This window comes from Marasmius oreades, chromosome 3, assembly GCF_018924745.1.
Source record: "Marasmius oreades isolate 03SP1 chromosome 3, whole genome shotgun sequence".
NCBI classification, from domain to species: Eukaryota; Fungi; Basidiomycota; class Agaricomycetes; order Agaricales; family Marasmiaceae; genus Marasmius; species Marasmius oreades.
The window spans coordinates 3,056,102-3,068,450 of NC_057325.1; the positions used below are offsets into that span (position 1 = coordinate 3,056,102).

General features: G+C 49.0%; 3 protein-coding genes across 4 annotated transcripts; all 3 read right to left on the reverse strand.

The window, feature by feature from the left end:
- Positions 1–373: 373 nt before the first annotated feature.
- Positions 374–6,351, reverse strand: FKS1_1 (1,3-beta-D-glucan synthase; the record flags this gene model as incomplete). Its single annotated transcript, XM_043150986.1, has 12 exons — positions 374–429; positions 494–557; positions 614–687; positions 738–1,068; positions 1,117–1,575; positions 1,628–2,013; positions 2,068–2,247; positions 2,299–3,673; positions 3,727–4,041; positions 4,100–5,716; positions 5,840–6,087; positions 6,159–6,351. 12 exons carry the CDS (start codon positions 6,349–6,351, stop codon positions 374–376), a joined length of 5,298 nt encoding a protein of 1,765 aa, XP_043012077.1.
- A 787-nt stretch (positions 6,352–7,138) lies between these two features.
- E1B28_006335 (uncharacterized protein) lies at positions 7,139–8,566 on the reverse strand. Of its 2 annotated transcripts, XM_043150988.1 has the most exons (4): positions 8,472–8,566; positions 8,309–8,397; positions 8,119–8,252; positions 7,139–8,036 (listed from the first exon to the last, which is right to left on the reverse strand). In XM_043150988.1, the coding sequence occupies exons 1-4, from the start codon at positions 8,480–8,482 to the stop codon at positions 7,467–7,469; spliced, it is 804 nt and encodes a 267-aa protein (XP_043012079.1). In that variant the 5' UTR covers positions 8,483–8,566; the 3' UTR covers positions 7,139–7,466. The 2 variants fall into 2 exon arrangements, with proteins under 2 accessions (XP_043012079.1, XP_043012078.1); XM_043150987.1 differs by having other exon boundaries at positions 8,119–8,397.
- Positions 8,567–8,657: 91 nt separating this feature from the next.
- E1B28_006336 (uncharacterized protein) lies at positions 8,658–12,204 on the reverse strand. The gene is made up of 3 exons (XM_043150989.1): positions 10,424–12,204; positions 9,972–10,329; positions 8,658–9,905 (listed from the first exon to the last, which is right to left on the reverse strand). The coding sequence occupies exons 1-3, from the start codon at positions 12,171–12,173 to the stop codon at positions 8,960–8,962; spliced, it is 3,054 nt and encodes a 1,017-aa protein (XP_043012080.1). The 5' UTR covers positions 12,174–12,204; the 3' UTR covers positions 8,658–8,959.
- Positions 12,205–12,349: the final 145 nt, after the last annotated feature.

Genomic DNA, 12,349 nt, shown 5'->3' on the forward strand with positions numbered 1-12,349 from the left:
GAATTTGAGTGTCTTGCCAGTTGCGCGTGCAGTCTGAAGGTCTAAAGTACCGTCACTACACTTGAAAAACATCAAAGAGGTCACGTACACTTGCCTTTTTGTCTTGACCACCGCTGCAGGTTTCGCAAAAGGACTGACCTACACACATATAGAGCGATATCAATATGATATTGGTATCATGTCATACGTACAGTAGCGAGGAAAAGGTCCGTATATTTTACGAGTTTTTCACGGCAGGAGTTAGGTAAAGACGTCCCTACATGGTCCGCAATATACCAGCACCAGCGAAAGAACCAAACTTAGAATACGTACAGGTGTGTAATAGAGAGAAAAGATCTAAAAGGATGTATGTCGTGACAGAAACGATTGTTCACTAGATACTGCTGCAGAGTGAACAGTTCATATGTAGAGTGGTCCGGAAAACGGCAGCTGAAGAGAATGTCATTCGTCAGTATTCGGAAACGAAGGGGCCGTCAACGTGAAGTACACTTACGAATCGCGATTAAAGCAATGAAAGCGGCTAGGACGCAAACATAGACAGCTCCATATTTTATTATCTACGACAACAGTATTCGGGTCAGAAGGACAAGAGAGAAGGGTAACATAAACTGACCATCCACCGACGCCGTTGCTTTTGCTTGATCGAGTACAAGGGCGCGCGAATTTGTTTCGATGGGCGCAACCAGACTACAATGTCATCAACATCGACGGAACGTAACAATCAGTAAAAGACTTACACAAAATCGTAGCGTGGAATCGATCGAAGTAGGGAATGAGTGTAGGGGGCGTGAGCATGAATAGTAAAACATGTCCGATAATGAGATCGGAACTCCACAAGGACAGCTCGATAGTCTTGACGACAAACTCTCTCGCTGGTTGAGACATGGCATGAGTTCCTAGACCGCGGCCATACCAGCGACCACTCCACCAGGCCCTGTTCGTCTCATCGTGCTTAAATTCACGTGAAAGGAATACTGAAATCAAAACTTTGTGGATGGCCCTCTGAATTGCGACGACTGTTATCAAGCCCAGAACAGCATGCGAGACTTCCCATAGTTCAAGGAACCACTAAAAACACCATGAGTGTGTTTTCAAAGACATGATGTGACCACATACCAGGAATTCAAAGAAGCCAATCATACCAACAGCAGCGAGTACGTGGGCAATGAACGCCATGATTGATCCGAACATAGGGAAGACGGGATCCAGCATGGGTCCAAGGAATAAAGAGAATAAGAACAAGACGATTAAGACTGCGGCATTCCATACGATAGGGCCCAGAGATATCACCGCAATTCGGACCAAAGGAGTGTTCTGTACCTTCCCGTCAACTGGGAAAGATTTGACAAACATGTACGCGACAACAAAAAGGACCGCCATGGCAATGGGGAAGATAACCTCGGAGAAAATGACAGCCCTCCAAGGCGCACGCGGCACGTCACCAGACAATTTTTCTGACGGATGTCCGAGCTTCTTTTTCTTGTAACCAGTGATCATCGTTCTTGATAAACGGCAGTACCCTATCCATGAGTTGGTGTGCGAACGCGAGTTACCGCGGCTCATCCATCGCAAGAACTCCCTATTGAAGAACGTCAGTAAGGAAAGCGTTGGACGAACTGATAAGAACTTGCCTGTAATCAATAATGAAATCGGAGAAGACAAATTGATGAGGGTTAAACAGGAAAGGCGCAATGCACAATGATATAATCGACACCCAGAAATAGGTGATCCAAGGAGTCCATAACGTCAAAGTGACATACAACAACATAAGGAGGGTGCGCATGCCAAGGTAGATGCTAGGCCCGGCGAACCGCGAGAACAGAATATTGAAATAGATTCTACTCGTTGCGAAACCACGACCTGTGGCGATGTAACGAGCTCCGCCAAAAGTCAAGTTGCTGAGTATGGAGTGGGTGTAAATCTGGGTAGAGAAGATTTCGAAGGCAGGGGACATGGACCCGAATTGTTTGGCCAAACGGAGGAGCGCTTTCCAGCTTCCACGTTCGATGAGCTCTGTGAAATCAAGTGAATATCAGGACAACAAAATAACAATGTGAATTACCCTACCTTGGAGGAACAGAGGTAAGAAAGCGATCATGAACACCAAGAAGATACTGATTATGCAATGTTCAATCCACTGGAAGACGGGTACAAGGTTATAGCAACCAGCCTGTCCACCAATAAACTGTCCTTTATCCGTGTATCTACAAACAGGCACCTGAGAATTCAAAGTACCGAGGAAGACCACTAGATCCCGGGATCAGTTTCAGTTTGACAATGTTGAACAATCTCACTTACTGGTGACAATAAAGACCTGGACGGAGAGTATAATCAACATGTTGTTAATCTGGAAGCCCGGATGACCATAGTAGAACGTGAGGAATCGGTCGATAGGCAGCTGCGTCCCAAGGTAGTAGTATTCTCGACTCAGCATCTGTTCACCCATACCAGTACCCAGCTTCGTCTGGAAGTTGAGAATAGTTCCGAATCCAAGGTCTCGTCCCTTTCCGCATTGGTAGTATTCCGTGTGCTTGATTCTGGCACCTCGTCCGAAGGCGTTTATACCGGCGTAGATATCTTCGTTGAGATGAAGTCCTTTCTGAGCCTTCGAAACGCCGCCACGCGTCGTCATGTATAACGCGTTCAAGAAATCCGGGTGTCCGTAGTGCAATTTCCCTCCAATCCAAGCCAACGACCTGGCAGACAAGGTACCGAACGTCTGTTCTTTGCCAGCAGCAACGTCACCGAGGATACCAATGTTCTCCGAGAAGATGTATTCTCTCGCACCGACGATGGCTACGGGTGCCCTCTTGAATTCCTTATCCCACTGAGCGTAAGGGCTTTGGCTAGAGACACCCAATTCCTCAAATTCAGCAAGAACGTTTCGAATCTTCAAACACTCTTCAAGATAGTTGTCCTGGTTGGCGTCAATGAGCTGCAGATATTCTCCGCGATAGAAAATGATGGCGTGATTCTGGTTATCCGACTTTCCGTCACCCAGAATGGGGTTACCGGGGAGCTCAATCCTGAACTTGGGTCTCCGTTTGCCCGTTTCTGGAACAAACTCGCTGTGGCCGTCGATAAGCGCAGAGAAGATCCTGGGGTCACCACCTTCCTTCCGTGGCGGTTCCTCTTCGAGATACGCGATCTGTAAATCTGGATAGGCACGAAGCAAGAATTCGGCATTTTCATGCTCCTCCTTGTTGAACTTGGAGTATCGCTGCATGGAAACGACAAACTTGAACTTCCTCCTGGACATACGTTCCAACTCTCGTTCCAATTTGTCAGTGTTACCACCAAAAAGCTGTACGACCTCGGGGTTTTCGACACGGTATAGGAGCTTGATAGCCTTGGAGTAGTTCATCATACCAGAGACAGTGCGATAGAGAGTTTGAGCACGAAGGGAAGCCCAAATGCGTGTGCGGAGTGTGAACTCGGGGGCGGCACTTTTGAAGCCGATGAAGTAGAAGGGTAAGTCGTCCGCTTTGGATTGACCTTTCTCGTCGCCAAAGGGGCTGGGTCCATTGAACATCGCAGATTCCTCCGCTAGGATTTTCGTATCCTTCACAAAATTCTCCCATTCGATAGGGTGTAGCTGCTTGAGATATTCCAAGAGCGTGACCCGGGTGTGCTTATCCTCTTCACGAATGATCTCCCTCAAAGACAATAAGATCTGGAAGAACGATGGGTTAATGTAAGTAAGAAACTAGATGTTGACAGACATACTTTTTCGCTATAATGAGGAGTCAAGACCGTAAAGGTTGGCATGGCATCCACTGGAAGAGGCGGTGGCATATTGGTCGTCAACGACTGAGCAAAGAACGAAATTCGCCGTTCCGCCTCGCTTCCTTTTGGGAAGAACTCGCCCTTGAAGGTCTTATCCCGTTGGCTGATGAAGAATGGCGGGGCACGTAAACTGCGTCTTCCACCGTCTCCAGTGTCCACTTGATGATAGAGGAGTTTCTGTACGTGGTCGATAGACAGAAGGTGCTCCCTGTACATTGAGATAATAACGGCGTTCCAAATTTGCGAGACCAAAACCTAGAGCAACGTTTGTCAAGCAGGGCGGGACGGCAATCGAGCAAAACGGAAAACCAACCTTTGGCTTATACTTGACTTCAATGTCCTGGCTGGCCAATAATTTGGAGTAGATCCTCTTCGGTAATCTCGTGAAGATATCCTTCCAAGGTGTCCAGATACTCAACCCCAAAACGAAGCTCCTTCCCACACTGAAGACCGTATTCCAAATAATGTACCAAAGGAAAGTGTCCAGGAAGAAAAGCACGAGGTCCATGATATACATAATGGCCAACGTGAACGCGGCTTGATTTGTGCATAAAGCGTTGCCGAAGTACTTGTCCCTGCATCCCTGGATTTTCATCCCAACCATTACCTGAATTGGGTCTTTGAATGATAACGTGAGGAAAAAGTAGGATTCGGTAAATTTGAAGCCGAAAACTAGTACCCAAAGCATGATGGAAGCTAGACGAGGCGCTTTTCCCAATGACGGATATGAAGCCGTAAATGTTTGACTGGCAAGATACTTTCTGGACTTGCCAGCCACCCTGTCGCCGAACATTCTCCCGGAAGGCATGATGGCGAACAGGAGAGTAGCCACAACAGAGATAAAGAATTGGACAATGCCCAGAATCAACGCTAATTGGCCGTCAGTACCGTTAGCGACGACTATCGCAATGTAGATGGTAGGGGCGCAGGTGAGTCCTAGGGTCACAAGGAGGAAAAGAAGTCGACGGGTTAGGTGAGATGTGTTGTTCCATGTAGTGGGGATGTATGAGAATTCTGTGAGGGTGGCGAGAATCATGATTATAGATGCAACAGCACCCCCAAGCGCCGTGGCACTCCATGTCATAGCAGGAGCAGGCGCCTGGGTGTTGGAGAAAGAATAGACTGCGGGGGAGTTGAAAGCCGTGTAGAACCAATACATTGACACATGAATAACCCATATTCGGTTGAAGTTGACGAGGAGGTGACCGAATGACCGTTTCTCGTAATATGTCTTGAAAAAGGCTCTGTTCCAGTCTATTCGGTCGAACTTCATGAACCGTTGTGCGGGCGGGAGGTCGACCAGCCTCGTTTTGTCATTGAGTGTGATTCTCGCAATGCCCTCCGGATACCAGAAGAGCTGATTGACGTCATCATAACCAATGATCTCAGCGTGATCTCTTTCCCGCCTCACAAACTTCCCATCCTGCACCTCGTAGCCTTGGTCCCGAATGAACCTATACAAGGGCTTGATGACTGCCCGTAGGTATAATCCCTCCGGCACCGGTTCTACCCTGTTCTGACATTCAGGAGATCGGTAATAATCGTCGGCGCACTTGAAGATGAAGCACAAGCATTCGGGAACAAACCGAACCTGCGCGGCTTCACCCCAACAAAGAAGATATAGGGCTATTTGACGCAAGCGATCATACTGCGACATATTGTTCATTGCCTGCCGCCAACGCTCCATAGCCGTTGCAAGAGATTTTTCATGTGGTGGCCGTTTGGCACCACCTCGCTTCGACTTTAGCCGATGAATACCGGGGTTCTGTACCTGACCGATGGCATCGTCTAAGTCGAGCTGGGCCGCAAAATACCATTTCCGATAGTTTGAATTCTGACCGCCGATATAGTCGGCATGAAGAGTCAGTAACGCTTGGTTTGGGGACATTCGAGAGGCCCTGCTGTCGAGCAGCTGCATGAGAAAGTCGAACTGGCGGAGAAGTGGATGAGTTTCAAAGCAAGCACGGACAGTAACAAAAAAAAGAGTCGCCCATGTTGAAAAACGAACAAAGTGTGGTCGCGTGCAGAAAAAAAAAGTTGGATCGCTACTTACCATATTCCGCATTGCGTCCCTCTGGAAACCAAATTTCTGCGTGAGATCAAGAAAGATATCCTCAATTTCCTCCTTTGAAAGTGGGATTTGCCGCTCAGTGGACCAGGCTGGATAGGAATCGCGAGCATTGCTGGGGCCACTGTAATCTGTATAGGCTGAATCTCCAATCTGATGATGAAGCGACTCTGACGAAGTCGCATATCGTTGGCCATATACGTTAGCTTCGGGAGAATCATTGTCATGTGGAGCTATAAGGACGAAACAGTCAATTTTGCTGAACGATGAAAAGCGTTAGACTGGGATATGAGCAATTACGAACAATATGGGTCGTAAGGAGCGTGCTGGTCGTAGTACTGATCTTGGTTCGTTTCTTGAGGATAGGTATCTCTGCGATAGTAGCCGTCGTGAGCCTGGGCCTGGAGATTGAATGGATCGTTTTGATGAGGGTCTATAGACGGTGGAGAAGACGAGCTGTAGCCCTCCTGGCTCCCCGGCGCAGGTCTGGCGGGCATTGGAGGATGGTGGTAGAGAGGAAAGAGGATGAGCGTGTGGGACCTCTTGCAGGTGGTTCGAAATGTGAGATGACGATCGTCTCCCAGGCCTAGGCATGTGGCAACCACTGCCTCGACCAAACAACTTCAAACCAAATGTGTATTATTATTATTAGGGTTAAATCCTTCTATGGATCCGACCCAGGACCCGACATACTGTACAGACGTGCCTACATTCACGTCGAGTGTGGCCTTTCCGGAAACTGTTAATATACGGCTGATGTACACTACCCGGTCAGCCCATTCAACACATACCGTGTATGCATTGTCACTCATCTACAAAAAAAAAGCAAACGGTGGCCCGTTTTCCACACGGGACTCCAGGTAGTAAGAAAATAATAATCTCAAAACAAACGCTCATTGGTTTGGGGTTGCTCTATGTCTAAGCTATGTAGTGTGGATCGAGTGCGGGCCGACAGCACGGGGTGCCTTCGCCGCATACTACTTCGGGTCCTTCAAAGTCTAGGGTGAACGTAAATCCCCAAATAATAATCCTTCCTTCTGTTATGGAAGTTGTATAGAATGGCATTAGCACTGGGAAGCTCCAGTACGAAACTTGGGTTCTCTACTCGCCATACAATATCTTCCCGGTGCCGTGGGCGTCCTGCCAAGAAGTTCACATACCCTATAACCACGCCGTAGTTGTCAGCTACTTCTCCGCGTTCAACGTCTCGGACGTCAGATAAATACTCCAGATACATAAAATGCTTACACGGCGTGGCTGCACTTGAACACGAGATAGAGTTCTGCGACTGCAGCGGAAGATTCAACGTTATATTCACATTCGTCTCTAGTAGACTGCGGCGTATAGATTGAGAGTATTACTAGACGCTAACATTTCCGACTCTTCGAACTGGACAAGAAGTCTCATCCTTGCCCGGATTCCAACACGTCACAGATGATTTTGAAGTGTCCTGCAGATAGTTAGTCAACAGAGCGCCCCCATATGGAGAAAGTTGCGCTGAGCCAGGCATATATGGCAAGCACGAAAAGTCAAATGCCGTTATGACAACAACTGGATACTTGCCTAAATCATCGTTTGGCAAGTAGTAAGTCCCGCTGGTAGAACGCGGTCTTCAGTAGATTCCTGGTACGATTCGCCACCTCACTCTCGCTCTCCACTCCTCCCACTCCTTTCCAAACTTCTGTTTCATCATTTCATCCTCTTTTGTCATCCGCGGAACAAGAATAATTAGGGCCATAACTCCTACCAGGGTCCCTAGCACGAAGAACGATGTGAAATATCGATTCGATTGAGGAAATAACGTGTAACTCTCTTCGAGGCCAGGTCCGAACGAACTTTTGAGTGAGATAGGAACCATCCCGGAGCATTCCATGAACCAAGATCCTCTCGAACCCAGCGTGAACATCACAGCACCTACTCCAGAGAGTATTGCGCCAACGTAACTTGGATGTCGAACTAAGGCGTATGGACCCGAAGTGACAAGGCGGTGATCAGGTCTGATTGCGAGATCAAACGTGAAGAGTGTCGAGAGATGGTGGTAGCATGAACGACGGATGAGAGCGCCTGCAACTGTCATGAAGGAAGTAATCACTGATATCGGTGTTATGAATGGCTTTGAAGGAGATTGGATAATTCCAAGAATCGTGGCGCTTTCGCAGAGGGCCAGAACCCAAAATGTTTTCTGTGGTCATCGTAAATGAATCAAAAAGGAATAATACGCGTAAACATACCAGCACACTGAGATGAAAAGTTTTAAAGCTAACCTTTCCAATCGCGGGTACCCATGTCGTGAACCATGGAAGATATTTATTCTCAACGCCCACCCGCTCAACCCGTTCATTTGGTGGTGGTGGTGGATTGGGAGAAGTCATTGCCAGGTTTATTCCCCATGTTGTGCCTGCGAGAAGGGGGAGTTTGAGTAAAAGAACTCCAGGGTGCGGCATAGAATGTCACCGTGGTACGACGAACTAGAAATAATTAAAACGTTCTGCCGACCCGCGGCGCGTCGGTTACCTCGGGGCCTTGTCTGCAAAGTTGAGTACCTGACGAAATTATAAGTTATAGTCAGTACCATCACAGCAATACTCGAACACTCGCAAAGGAGTGCTGCAACCACCATCTCTGCATGCCGGACCCAGAATACACCACAGTGCGGACTGAAGGCCTTGGTCCACGTCTCAGGGCTTTGGGGAGTTGTCTTGGGCCTCTTCGAAGAATCGCAAGATCGTACTTGAACAATCTCTGCTAACGGGAACCGTAAAAGTGAACCCTATCTGAAAACACTTGCTCAGACATTAACTGAAGTACATTCACGGTTATTCGGATTCGGGCTATGACTTGGTATTTACTTAGAACCTTATACATACACTGCATAGATAGCATATTTGAGTACTGCGATGCGACGACCAATACGGGGAAACTGGGAAAAGAGGGCGAAGACCGAGATCGGGAACAGGTTGTAAGAGAAAACAAAGAGGAAAAAATAAAAGAGACGAACAAACCCAGGCTGATTCAACGACATACACGTTTAAGGGCAGCCAGCCCGTCAAGTAAATGATAAAGTAAAGAGTAAAAAAATTAATTTGATGACTTACGGAACGAGAATCACGTATCCACCTCCATCCTTTGACCAGCCGTACTGACGCGGCTCCTCCTCCTAGCATACTCACTCTGTCTCACCCTCTTCTTTGCACTCATCATCACTGCACTCTCCCTCGCCTCCCTCCTTCCAATCCCACCTCCAGCACCAACATGACTCCGCCTGACACCAACACTCTTCCTTGGCCCCGCCCCACCGATTCGAGGACCAAGACTGGATCTCGCGACAGAACCGGTGGTAGTGGCAGACTGGCCTGGGTTGGCAGTGCCCGACGTCGGACTAACGGAAGAACCAGAGCTAGATGATGCAACTCGCTGAGAAGCAAGCCGTGCTATCACTTTGGACCGCGAAATACGGGGTTTGCGTCCCATCAACGACTTTTGTCTGGTTGGCCCTGATACTGCTCTACCCGTCGTCGTAGTTGTCATACTGCCCGAACGCACAGGACTCGGTATCCCTGATCCAGGAGGAACAACCAACGGCCTACTAAATATCTTTCCCGGGGTGCTAGGAAGCGCCGCGAGCTTCGATGCGATGACACCTTCACTATTTGTATTCGTATTCGTGATGGAATCGAAAATCTTCGTTCTCCCTTGGTCCTTCGAGGAAAGTGATGTCACACCCTGACTAGTCGGCTTATTCTGAGGAACCGGTCCCACCTGCCTCAGCCTATTCACGGATCCCTGAGCTTTAGCTAAGGAACTAGCAGTGGGTGCCAGCAATCTCGAACCAAAAGTGGTGGGCAAGAAATTCGTCGTGCTCGCAGACGTTCGTGACCGTGTAGAAGCGGAGGCGGAGCTTCCAGCTTGAACGGTACTGATACTCCCTCTCACTGACCGGAGGCTGGCATCAGCGACGCTATTCCTACTACTTCCACTGTCGCTATTGCTGCCGCTTCCATTGCCATTCCGCAAGTTGGCTGGGATCGGAGATCGCGACATGGCTGTGGTACTAGCACGCGATGAGGAAGTGGTACTCAACATTCCAATCGAGCTCACAGTTCCAGATGCCACTCGCCTTCCAGGCCCCGTTCCTGGAGCATTCAACGCAGAGGAAGAGGAAGGCTTCCGTTGGTGACCATTACCGGTCTTATTGGGCACCAGTGGTGGCCCCATAGAGCCGCTGGCACCGGAAACAGAAGGTTTCGCATGGGGTTTAGGTGTGATCCCGTTAGGAGTCGACGTAGAGGTTGTAGAGGTGGATACCGCTACCTCCGTAGGTGAATTTGGTTTCTCTTTCTCTTTTTCCTTTTCTTTGTGGTTCTTTGAGGAGCCTCCGCCCCAAACCCCCCTGACTAACGTCGTCGCAGCCCTTGAAACGAATCCAAACCCGAATCTTGATTTACTAGCAGGTGCCGGTTTAGGTGGGACTTTCTCTGCGAATTGTAATATTAGGACCGATGAATCAGAGAACGCGCAAGCAGGAACGGAAACATGAACAAAACCAAAAGGCAGAAACAAGAAACTCACGCAACCGCAACGTGCTCCTCCTTGGTCCGGTGGAGGCCCTGAAACTGGGCCTCCCACTACTCCTCCTCTTTTCTCTGTTCATCGCCAACTTTCTCCTTATCACCTCTCGTTCACGTCTTAATCTCTCTTGCTCTTCCTCTCGAGCTTTTGCTTTCACGCCATCGTCTTCCTCAGCAAACTCCACCCGAGGTTTCTTCCCACCAGCCCGTTCATCCTCATCCTCATCTTCCTCCTCATCACCGAATCCTCCCGGAACTGTCGCCCTAGCCTTAGATTTCTTATTTGCCGCATTCTGTATTTCTCCACGATCGGGCCCAAGAACACTCGACTTGCGCTTCCTCCCCGCCACCGCCACCTCAGTCGATATTGTAGGAGCGGCAGCTTTGCGTTTCATAAACCCTCCAATACCCTCCATCTTCTTGAACTCCTTTTCATGCATCCTATCAAACTTGTCCTTTACCGCACCCCGCGGTCTCGGTAGAGGTTTCACCACCCTCGGACTGCCGTCCTCATTCAACTTGCCACCGGGCTCAAACGCGTTCATGATATTGCCATCAATCGTATCTATCCCCTCACGCTGAAGCCTCTTGTTGACCTCGTAGAGCACACTAGAAGCAGTAGTTCGAAATTCATCATTCGTCACACTTGGGCGTTTACGTGGGTCTGGAGAGCCGAAAATGAACCTGGGGTCGTTAGAATTCCCATTTGCAGAGGGAGACAGGGCGGGTAAACCACCTGGAACCGATCGTGATGGGTCATCTTTCGCTTCTGCTTCTTGCGTAGGCGTAGTAGGACGATTATAGAGGATATCGCCCATAGGTAGTGCAGGATAGATCCTTTCGGTCTGGCCCGGCACGCTAGGACTGCCCAGGACCAAATCAAAACTAGGCTTGAAAGGTTTGAGTTGGGGTGTAGCTGGTCCTGCTATGGATTTAAAAGAGGACGGGAAACCATCTTCTCCAGCCGTCGAGTTCGAAATGAGCCTTATCGTAGTCGTAGCACCCGATTTCCGTTTGCCACCTGGGGTAGCAGGCGTCTGACCAAGACTGAGCCTTGCGTCCGATGGAGCGGGGGCACCTGGCCTTAGCGTATGTCCAGGAAGAGGTTCTGGTTCCGCCCTATTCGCGAAGTCGAACTTTACAAGAGACGCGGCGGTGGGGACATTATCGGGTGGAAAATTGTCCTGTTTGGGCAACGAGGAAGGCGATGATTCTGGAATGGCGGAATATGGTTTGGCGTACTTGGACAGATCATCGTTGGCTGGATAATTGTAAGGTTTTGGGAAAACAGGTAATGGAGGAAGGGAGGAAGTGGACGAGACAGTGGAGGCCGTCGACTTCGTTGTAAAGTTACGTTTGAGGCCTAGTGAAGAGGCCAAAGCTTTGATAGACGAACTGACGGAAGTCGATGTTGACATGGATGCCTTGGAACTGGTTGTTCCGAATTCGCCGGAACGATGGGAAGCTAGTGTTCCTTGTGAGGAAGACCCTCCGAGTTCTGCGACCTCCATCTTCTGATCCCCTTCCTCATCAACATCATCGAACTTTTCCTCACTCCTAGCAGCAATACTCAGTGCAGAATCTTTTGGCAAGGTTTCTGCAACCGCCTTCAACCTCGCTATCAATTCAACATTTTTCCCTGACGCTTTGATGGAATGGATCTTGCATAGCTTGACTAGTTGGTCGCGTTTGAGAGAGTGCAGTGCAGGTGAATTGAAGAGAATTTCCGTCGTTGTTGTAGTCGCCGACATGGTCGACGCTGGGCGTCTTGGTGGTTCTTTGTTGAGATTGATGTTGGGTTAGCATGTGACCGCGTCAAAGACACTTTCCGGATTACCGGCACATGGAAACGGTTCCCCAGGTTGCAGTCACAGTAACGTTTTTCTTTCTTCAGTCGTACGGACTCACATCATCGTTTACTTGTTCG

Excerpts from the sequence above, each read along its gene's own strand:
- E1B28_006336 (XM_043150989.1), bottom strand. The coding sequence starts at position 12,173 with ATGTCGGCGACTACAACAACGACGGAAATTCTCTTCAATTCACCTGCA. Across the intron at positions 10,330-10,423 it reads GAGGAGCACGTTGCGGTTGC|AGAAAGTCCCACCTAAACCG; the intron begins GTGAGTTTCTTG and ends TACAATTCGCAG. Across the intron at positions 9,906-9,971 it reads CCAGGAACGGGGCCTGGAAG|TACCACAGCCATGTCGCGAT; the intron begins GCGAGTGGCATC and ends ATCGCGTGCTAG.
- E1B28_006335 (XM_043150988.1), bottom strand. Across the intron at positions 8,253-8,308 it reads TTCTAGTTCGTCGTACCACG|GCACAACATGGGGAATAAAC; the intron begins GTGACATTCTAT and ends CCCTTCTCGCAG. Across the intron at positions 8,037-8,118 it reads GGGTACCCGCGATTGGAAAG|AAAACATTTTGGGTTCTGGC; the intron begins GTTAGCTTTAAA and ends CGATGACCACAG.